Consider the following 10,000-nt stretch of genomic DNA (forward strand, 5'->3'; position numbering starts at 1 on the left):
TTCCCCATTATCAGACTCTGCTCCCTCAATTCTTCCCCATTATCAGACTCTGCTCCCTCAGTTCTTCCCCTGCACCAGAACCTGAACTCTCCCACTGCCACTTGGATTAAACAGAAATCTTGATTCAAATTAATGGTGTAACAAAGCAACCCTAAGTCACTTAAAAATAAAATTATCACTTCTGGGCTCTGTCTTTTAGAGAAAAATTCACCATTCAGAGCAGATTGGAGGGAGAAGAGTCCCTGTCATTAATATTGACCCTCTAACAGTGTGGGTCAGTGGCACAACCCCTTCCTTTCATAAAATCCCAGAATGGTTGGGATTGGAATGGACCTTTAAGATCACCCAGTCCCACCTCCTGCCATGGGCAGGGACACCTTCCACCAGCCCAGGTTGCTCCAAGCCCCGTCCAACCTGGCCTTGGACACTTCCAGGGATCCAGGGGCAGCCACAGCTTCTCTGGGAATTCTATCCCAGACCCTCCCCACCCTCCCAGGCGGGAATTCCTTCCCAATATCCAAAGGAACTGCCCATCTCCCCGTGGCCAACCCGCCCTCCCGCTGTCTGTACCATCCTGCTGATGCCACATCCTTATCAACCCAACGTAAAAACAAGTGGTTGCTTTGGAACTCCATCAACTGCCTCTTTTTCCTTGGATTTCTCCCGTTTCCATCCCCGCCTGGCGAGCGCCGCTCGTCGTTACTCCGGGATCCGATACCACGGCCCCTGAAACATTCCAAAGGCTTGGACCAGAACCCGGACGCCTGCTTAATACTGATTTTATGACCCTGTTGAATAGCATCCTCCTCTGTTTTGCACATACTTTTACGATTTTGAACGCGTTCAAGTAAAAAAAAAAAAAATTTAATAAAACCACCGCAAATTTCAACCAAATGCTCAAATAACGCGGCCACGAAGCGAAGCTGCACAGAAGGAACAAAATTCTGACTTCAGAAGACCAATAAAAATAATTGGACTCGGAATCCAGGCCAGTAGTTTCTGGGGTTTATGTATTTTTGTGATTCCAGCTTAAACTGATTGTTTTTTTTTTTTTCTCCCGAAAATTATATCCAGAAGGAAGAGTCCTGATGGCAAAAACTTCTGATTGTGCTCGGTAATATCCCTCCCTCGTGTTCTCCTTCCAGCTACACCTTCTCTGGCTCTGTGGAAGCTGAAAACCACCACAAAACTGACTCATGGCTCCAACCCTGAGAGATAGTAGGAAATATATAGGGAACCCTAATTTCCAGCCCTTTCCAAGAGTCAGTTTTGAAAAGGCCTTGCTGAAAAACAAAGCTCCAGCTCGAGATTGAGATCTCCTGCAGCAAGCCAAGGCACCTCTCCATTAGCTACTATTATGATAACCTATTAATAATCGTTTTCATCTGGAAAACATGTTTATTTGTTGGGGTTTTTGGAATGTTACGGCCCCGCAAAGAATAGATACTAACTGGGATTAGTGATTCCATGAGGAAAATATGTCGTGCTCACCCAAGCCATGGAGCTTTCCCTCTCCAAAATAACTATTTATTTTTAATTTTACCCAGTGAACTTCTTTTTTGCATCAGATGTGTTTCATCACAACAACCTAAACCGGTTCACTGTACACTAAGAAAACAGGATTTGTTGCAGCAGCAGCAGCAGCAGCATTTTGAAGCTTGAGGTGTTTATGAATGGAGGGCGAAAAGTAGAGATTAATTTTGGTTTAACCAGGCAATCAGGAAAGGGGGGGGGGGGGGAACTGAGATTGGGTCAAGCTTTAAAAATGACATTTTTCTTTCAGAAATCACTTCCAAGCCAGACAGGCAGGTTTGCCCGGTAGCATTCTCAAAACAGGGTGAGGAATAGTCACTCTGGAGTCCAGCCAAGCCCAGTGTAAATCTGTTTTGTTCAGGAAAAGGAGCCAAATTGCCTTTATACAACATCTCCAGGTTTCGGGTGACCCGTGACAATCTCAGCTCCCGTTCTGGGGGTCAGGAAAAATCAAGAGCTTTGGGGTTTTTTAATTCTAAACAGCAACATGGGCTGAGCAACACAGGGCAACCACACAAAACGATGCTGAAACTGTGTTTGAGAGCTTTGAAGTTTTGGCTGGTGCCAAATATCAGTTGGGAGAAATAAATCCCCCTGCTCTGGGGGACTTGCTGTGACCCTCCCTCATCCAGGAGGAAAATGTGGATGATGTCTTAATGGCTGACACAGGCTGCCTGGCTAGATTTCATGGAAGGACCACAGGAGGAAATTTAAACTGGTTATTAAGAGTGTCAAGAATGAGAGTTTCCTGCTCAGAAGGGAGTGAGTGATGGTTTGCTGTTGGGGTTTTAATGGGGCTGGGGGGTGATATGGGTGAAGGGGGAACCATCACCACTCCAAGTCATTCCTTGTTCTCCACCAGGTGATTTTAAATTTAATTCTAAACAGCAACATGGGCTGAGCAGCACGGGGCAACCACACGAAATGATGCTGAAACTCTGTTTGAGAGCTTTGAAGTTTTGGCTGGTGCCAAATGTCAGTTGGGAGAAATAAATCTCCCTGCTCTGGGGGACTTGCTGTGACCCTCCCTCATCCAGGAGGAAAATGTGGATGATGTCTTAATGGCTGGTACAGACTGTCTTGCTGGATTTCATGGAAGGACCACAGAAGGAAATTTAAACTGGTTATTAAGAGTGTCAAGAATGAGAATTTCCTTCTCAGAGCTGTTGGCTCTGATGGGATTTTAATGGGGGGCTGAAGAGGGAACCATCACCACTCCAAGCCATTCCTTGTTCTCCACCAGGTGATTTTAAATCACCTGCTGGACACGAGGAGCCTCCACTCTGCCCATAACCAACGTGAACTCTCAGCCACTGCTCACACAACGCTCCTGGCATCACATTATCACTGGTGGCAGCTGAACTTGTTCGAGCTCAAATATTACACGGCAAACAAAGTTTGGGTTAATTTTCCTCCAGCCAGGTATCAAAGGAAGCAATGCCCTTTGAAGCAGCCACCTTCTTTCTGCTTTAGGCTTTATACAAATTCAACAGAACAGCACCTCAGAAATCCCGTACTGAGTGCAAACAATCCCCACCTTTGGAAAACAATCCCCTGTTCAGGAGTAAACAAAAGCATACATTAGTCACTGCTCCAGAGATGGGTGGCCAGTGCAGGTGATGAGATTTAACCTCCAAGCCTGACTAATAGCACACAGCATTCCCAACTCACTCCACTGCTCAAAGGCTCCTGAGCCCCTGGATATCACACCACAGGCAAGGTTTATGTCTTGGGGGTGAGTGACCAGCTACTGGCAACCACTCCCAGCAGGGTAAGGGGCTCCACGGTGCTCCCTGCCAGGCTTTGCTGCATGAATAGGGACTGTTTTCTCTCAGCTGCTGGATTTTGACCTTGAGACTCACACAGTTCACTGTTATGATTTCTAGCTTCATTACCATGGCCAGGAACTGAACTACAGGTTTGTTTTTATTAGCTTCTCCGCCACTCTGCCAGCTATTCATTTGAATCTTCTAAACAGTCATCTCTGAATCATAATGCAAATTCCATTTACTGAAAAGGTGGTACCTTTAATATAACAAATGAACACGTTTAATGACTGATACTTTCAGACATTACAGCATCCCTCATGTTTTCAGTAAATGGATATAATTTTCTCTGCATTACCCTATTATTATTCTTTGCTAGTATTATGAAGCTACGTTCTCAGCTGCGGGTGTTTTCCACCGAGTGCATTTGAAGACGGCCCAAACAACACAATTTGAAAGACATCTGCCTCTGTATCCTCAGCTAAAAATGCTGCAGGAGAGACAGAGGAGCTGGGTTGATGTTTTATTCCTATAAAGTATTTACTGCTTGCACGATGTTTCGGCGGGGCCGCGCTCTGCCACCGTTGCGACCGTATTTACATTGGAAGGGGATCTCCAGCTGCATTTCACTTCAAAGGGAAATAAAGGCTGTGATGTATAATCAGCATCACTTCCTCGCTCTGAAGAAGCCTGACCCATCTCCCATTGGGGAGCAAAACACTTGGGGAGTGAGCAAGCAAAAGTGGGTCACCCTTGTAACTCTCCCGAAGGGCCACGCGGGCAACCGCACACCGGGCACCGGGTCGGATGCTCACACGGGCAGAGAGGGAAGGGAAAACGGTCAGGAGGGATCAGCAACCCCTCAGGAGCATTCCATCTGGTTCTGAGAGACACGGGTTGCTCTGAAAGGAAACCTACTGAAGTGCAGTAGCTGCTCTCACTTGGAATTGTGAGTGTTACGGCACCGAGTTGTCCTGGAACAACACGGCGGTGTTTGGAACACCACAAAAACCTGCCAGTTTTACCTCCAGACAAACATAAGTAAACATCACATGAAGTCACACAGGAGATGTGACAGTTTTTCATCCTTGACCTTAAGAGAGAGAGAGAGGCTGATCTTTCTTCCGAGCTCCCTCTGAGCAACAACAACTCTCTGGCTTCTCTTCTGCGGGTCTGACCGAACCTCCCCAAACTCCCCTTAAGGGAAGTACTTAAAATAAACTAATAGGACGGTAAACACGATGGTTTGGAACTTATGGGGTTTAAGATTATGGCTTGGAGCCAAAGGCTGAGGCTGCAAAGGGTCTTTATGTTGGTTTTTTTTGGGTCAAGCTCTGTGCACCTCCCCACCCACGGGCGGCGTGAGCCGCACGAGTCGGGTTCTGTTTGCATCTTCCAGATGACATTTTTAAGTGGTCCCAGCCTAAGTCAACTCCAAATCCTGTTTGTTATTGATGCTCCAAAGGCCTTTTTACTTACATACCAGTAATTACTGGTTATGGCAGAGATAGAGCAAGTCAGGTATCAAACCCCTCTGTTCTGCCTGCTCTCTCCCATCAGCTTTGCAGCAGACATTAACTAACAGGACTGGTGCATCCTGAGGGGAAAACAGGCTGGAAAACATGCCCTGTGTCTTCAGCAGGTTGGGATGAACCCGCAGAATTTTCAGATCTACGCAGGAAATATTTGTACTGTGCAGGGAATATTGAGAGAGACTCACTCTGCTGCAGAAACCAGAAGGGGAACCCCATCACGAGTCCCCACGCAAGCCAAAAATTCTCATTTTGAACTCAAAACACGCCACTTGAGCTTAACCACAGGTAACACCGCACTGCTCTAAGCCAGCAGGGGCAGCCTCTGGAGTCAAAATACCACTTGCTTTGAGGTTTTGACTTTTTGTTTCTGCTTTTTTCCAACCGAGATTTCGCCGCTCGAAAACCCGAAGCGACGCCGAGGGGACGGGCGACGGCGAAACGAGGAAAACCACCCTTCGGAAGCGGCCCCTGCGAGCCCACCCCGGGGAATTTGCCCGGTGCCCAGGTGAGCAGGGGGGTGCAACTGAGAGCAAAGAGGTACCTCTCCCGCTCCTGCCCACGAAGCGGAGGTCGTTGAACCGCGCCACCTGGTTCTTCATGGCGGCCGTGGCGTTCCGCAGCTCCGCCGAGTAGTTCTCGTCGTTCCCGGCCATCACCGTCACCAGCGTCCCGTCGGGGACGTCCCCCAAGGCCACCACCTGCGAAATCAAGGAGCAAGACCCCCTCAGCTGGGAAAAAAACGAGGAAAAAGGAGCAGCAGCGAAAATCTGGGTGGAGAAGTCTAAGACGTCTAAGAAGTCTAAGTCTAAGAAGCTCTTTTGGGAAGACGGGAATCGCTTCCATTCCTACTTTGCTCCAATGGGAATCCTCTTCTTCCCCAAAACCTTGTCCACTTTGTCGTTCTTTAATCAAGCCAAATGTTTTTTTTTGCAATTCTGATTGTAGAATTGTAACTCTGAGCAGACAAGTTACGTGCAGGCTCACTGCTGAGTGGTGTCAGTAGTGCTGGTTTTTGACCTCTTACTGCACTAAAATGCTTCCCAACTCTTTTCCACTGTTCTTCCCCATGTTTCCTGAATTTCCTGAAGGATCTAAAAGACTGATTTTTTTTTTATATATATCATTGCATCTATGATATTACCACAATAATATTATATAAGGTGCATCTTTTTTTACACCTCGTTGTGGATTTCCCACCGTTTCAAACCCTGTTTTTCTTAACAACTGGACTGGAAAGTTTTGCACTGATGTGCCCCTGGAATACCCAGCGAGATGTGCACTCTGAGATGAAAAATACGTGAAATCAGCTTTCCAAAACATACATCTGTAATTTTCAGTACATAAATCCCATGAACAGGACCTGCTGCTGGGCTTGTTTACAGCAGTAGCTTTTAGCAGAGCTGTCCCAGCATAAATTCAGGGTAAATCCGTGGGAAAATCAGGCCTCAATCAAGTGTTTAATCTCAAATTAGTGAACAACTTCTTTTTTTTTCCCCTTTAAAGGCAAATAATTGACTTTCAGGCCTCACCTGATGGATGGAAACCATGATCTGAACTAAGGAAATCTGCCCTGGCTCAGCCAAAGGCTTTACCTGGCCCCAAATGCTTGTGCTGGAGCACCTTGGTGCCAGCATCAAACAAACATTTAGGAGCACAAGATTCACTGAATTCTTGGTGCAATGACCTGAGAGACCTCAAGGTTTCTAATCTTAAATGTTCTGACTTGTATCTACACTGTTCACACTGATCAAACAATGAAAAATTTGGTTTTTACTGCAATTTCTCGAGCAGGATGGAATCCTCTGAGCAGTTTTACCCTGCTGCAACCAAATGGGTATTTGGGGTGTCTCTCCATTCACTCTGGCAAAAATAAGAGCTTGAGTTTGGTCCCCTATATCTTGTTTTTACATTGCTGTTCTCCCAGTTAAGTCTACACAACTCTTACCACAAATAATAATAAAAAAAAAAAAGATAAAAAAAATCCAGCTAGTTTTTAATTCCTCTTTTGCACATTCTAAGAGGAAGCAGCCCTTCATCGTGCCCTCTGAGCTGCAGCTTGATATTTTTCCTTCCTCTTAGAATTTTCTAGCTCACATCCAGGCTGTTTAGAATCGGCTGAAGCTTCTCACGGCCTGGTTTTATTTCTCTCAGTTTCTGATCACATTTGTCCTTTCCAAACGGGATCAGTAGCTCCTTTGCTCGATCAATCCCTGATTTTTTATTCCCCAGCCACAGCCACCTCCCAGGATTTGGGAGAAGCCTCCAGCCTCAGGTGTTTCCCAGCCTTTCCTTCCACGGGAGGCCGAGCTTCTCACTTCTGCGCTCTCCCTTTTGTCTCCAATAACCCTTATTTTCACTTCCACATGCAAACTTCAAATCGCTGGGTCAAAATTCCCTCTTTACGTCTCCATTTCGACTTCCTCTTCCCCGTTCCTCCCCGGCCCAGCCTGTTGGGTTTTTTTGTTCTCCTCTGGGTTCCAGAACGTGTTCCTGGGGCCTGTGCTCTGCTCAGCGCTGGGCTTTCCAAATTTCCCTGATTTTGGCCTAAATTAGTCCCTGCTCAAAATGCTTAAGCTCACACTCTTCTCCTTGTACAGTCTCACAATCAACTTCCAACTAAAGCCACTCACTTCTTAAAAAACCACCATAAAACCTTAATGCAAGCACTTGTATCCCAGGCACAAGAAAAGCAAAAAAAGGGGAAAAATCAGGGCATTGCCCTGCGATGCAAATGTTGGCACGTTCATTTAAGGAAATATATTCCGGGATTTTGAGAGTTCACAAAAGATTTTTGTGAATCTGGGGGCAGTTGGCCCTTCCAGAGCAAATATTTTAAAGCACCACAGTTTCCAAATCTCACCGAAGGCAACCTCGATGAAAAAAAAAAAAAAAAAATCAGAAACGAGTATAAAGCTGCCACAGCCCAGAAAAGAAACTGGAGTTAAAAGTCACAGACAATAGAAACAGAAATACAAACATTTACATTAGAAAACAGACTAAACAGATAAGCTGAGACTTGCTGACTGGAGTTATCAAGGACTTTGTTGCACTCTTTACCTCTAAAAAATATGTGTTTCCAGAGAAGTGAGAAGAGTATCAGCGTTGCAGGTCTGTCGGGTATCTAAATTACCTACTTCTCCCGCATCAGTCAAACCAAATTGGCCTTTTAAATTAAGATTTAGATTCTTTCTTAACAGCAGTTGGACAGTGAATTTCTATAGCAGCTTGTCAGCTATTGTATAATAATTTTTAAGTTTCTCAGAATCATTCTTTAATTTAGGGGGAAAAAAAGCCTGGAAAGTTTAATTTTGGTTTGAAACAGTGTCCTGATCAAGCACCACAAATGAATTTTTCTGAGGAAACATGAAGAGAAAACTGTCCATCTCTCTCTTTTTGTTCATGCAATGGTTGTTAACAAACACCTGATAAAACTCAGAGCTTTTTTGTCAGATGCGAAGGAACCACTTGACCCGAATTTTCTAATTCCTGGTCCAAATCGTCTGAAAAAAAAACCCCAAAAAAACCCAACACCCCACGACTTTTAAAAACGCCTTTGCGAATATTCAGTATTTAGTATGAACCCAACAAGCTTGTTTTCCACGTGGCAAATTATTCCAGGACTCATTTCTGGGCAATCCACGGAGAGAGAATTTCGGGGGGAGGTGAAGACGAGGAGCAGGTGCCTCCCAGCCCACCATTCCAGGGGCTCCTAAGGAAACCTTTTCCCGTCTTTTTTTGGGGGGGATGTTTTGATTTATTATTTTTCTCTCGGGTTGAATTATCCCGCTGTTACAAACTCCTGGAGAAGTTGCCGGTGAACGCGGGCGGGGGGAGAGGCGTTGGGCATCTCTCAAAACCCCCTGGATTTGCTTCCCGCAATTTCCACATTAACCACGACAGTTCTCTGCCTCCAAAAGCCCCCATTCCAGAGGAGAATCCCAAAATCGCTGCCGGCTCGGCCGGGCAGGAGCGGGAAGAGCCACATCTCCTGTCCCTTCTCCATCCCGGTCCCCGCCGGGAGATGCTCGGGGCTGGGACGGTGACACTCGTGGCCCCTCGGGGACTCGCCACCGGGGCCTTTGGCCACAGGGATCCCCCAGGAAAAACAGGAACACCGGGAACTCCTCTTATCTCCCTTCCCGGCGGGGCGGAGCGGCTTTTCCCTGCCTTCCAGGAGCTGAACTTCCCGAGCAATTAGCACTGGGTAACAGTGTAATAATTAATCTAAATGTGGGAATTTAGGAAGTGACCCTGGCGATTAGTTCCTCCCATTTTCCCCAGACTCCTATCTGCGTAAAACAAGAAGACCAGACATAATAAACCTTTGCCTCGTCAGCGGGATTTCCCGAAGCTCCGGGAGCTGAGCTGATTCCCTTCTCCCTCGTCTCTCCTCTCCCCAAAAAGCCGCCGGAAAAGACTCGAGTCTGGCGGCCTCCAAAAAACAAAGTTGTACCGAGGCGGTCGGGGTTTGGGAGTGACCGCGAAAGAAAGCGCGAACCCGACAAATCCCGAGCCTAAATCTAACCCCGGGGCTCCTCGGCAGCTGCGTGTCTGTGCGGCTCCCGCCTCGGATAAAAGGATAACGAGAATAATTACCTTTTCCTTTCCTTGCTCGGAAGCGTATCTGCAGCGGGAGCAAGAAAAGCAGCGCGTTCAAGAAGTCAGCGACAGACCCGGGTTAAAAAAAGAGCGTGACCGGGGGGAGGATAATTTTACTGCGAGGGGAGGATAATTTTACTCGAACCCCGGTAACGGGAAGGCTGGAAAGAGCGAGAAGCACCCGGGAGGCACCGCTCGGCAGGGTCCCGGCGGCCCGGGACAGGAGGGAACCGGGATACCCTCTCCCCTTCCCTCCTCCCCATCTTTTCTCCTCGGATTTAGCGAGGAACTCTGGAAACTGGAGAACCCCGAGCGGCCGCGGGGTCTGCCCAAGGTTAGGCCTCGATTTTTTACTATTATTAACAACAGCCAATTAAAAAAAAAAAAAAAAAAAAAAGGAAATATGCCTTTTGGACTGTTGGTGGGTTGGTTTGATGGGGTTTTTTCCCCCCCTGGCAGAGGAAACGCGGTGCCTCCCGAGCGGGGCCGGCGGAGGAGGGCGGGTGTCCCCCGTGGGTGGCAGAGGGACCCGTCGCAACCGTGGGCGACTTCTGGGCGAGCCCGGGG

The 10,000-nt window shown here is 47.2% G+C and overlaps 1 protein-coding gene across 1 annotated transcript in view; it reads right to left on the reverse strand.

The window, feature by feature from the left end:
• RUNX1 (runt related transcription factor 1) overlaps nt 1-10,000 on the reverse strand; it is a 183,982-nt gene that overhangs the window by 71,289 nt on the left and 102,693 nt on the right. The window contains exon 4 of the mRNA XM_027634564.1: nt 5,376-5,532. Coding sequence (XP_027490365.1) covers nt 5,376-5,532 — 157 coding nt within the window. The remainder of the gene's footprint in view (nt 1-5,375; nt 5,533-10,000) is intronic.

This window comes from Corapipo altera, unplaced genomic scaffold, assembly GCF_003945725.1.
Source record: "Corapipo altera isolate COAL_440 unplaced genomic scaffold, ASM394572v1 0, whole genome shotgun sequence".
NCBI lineage: Eukaryota > Metazoa > Chordata > Aves > Passeriformes > Pipridae > Corapipo > Corapipo altera.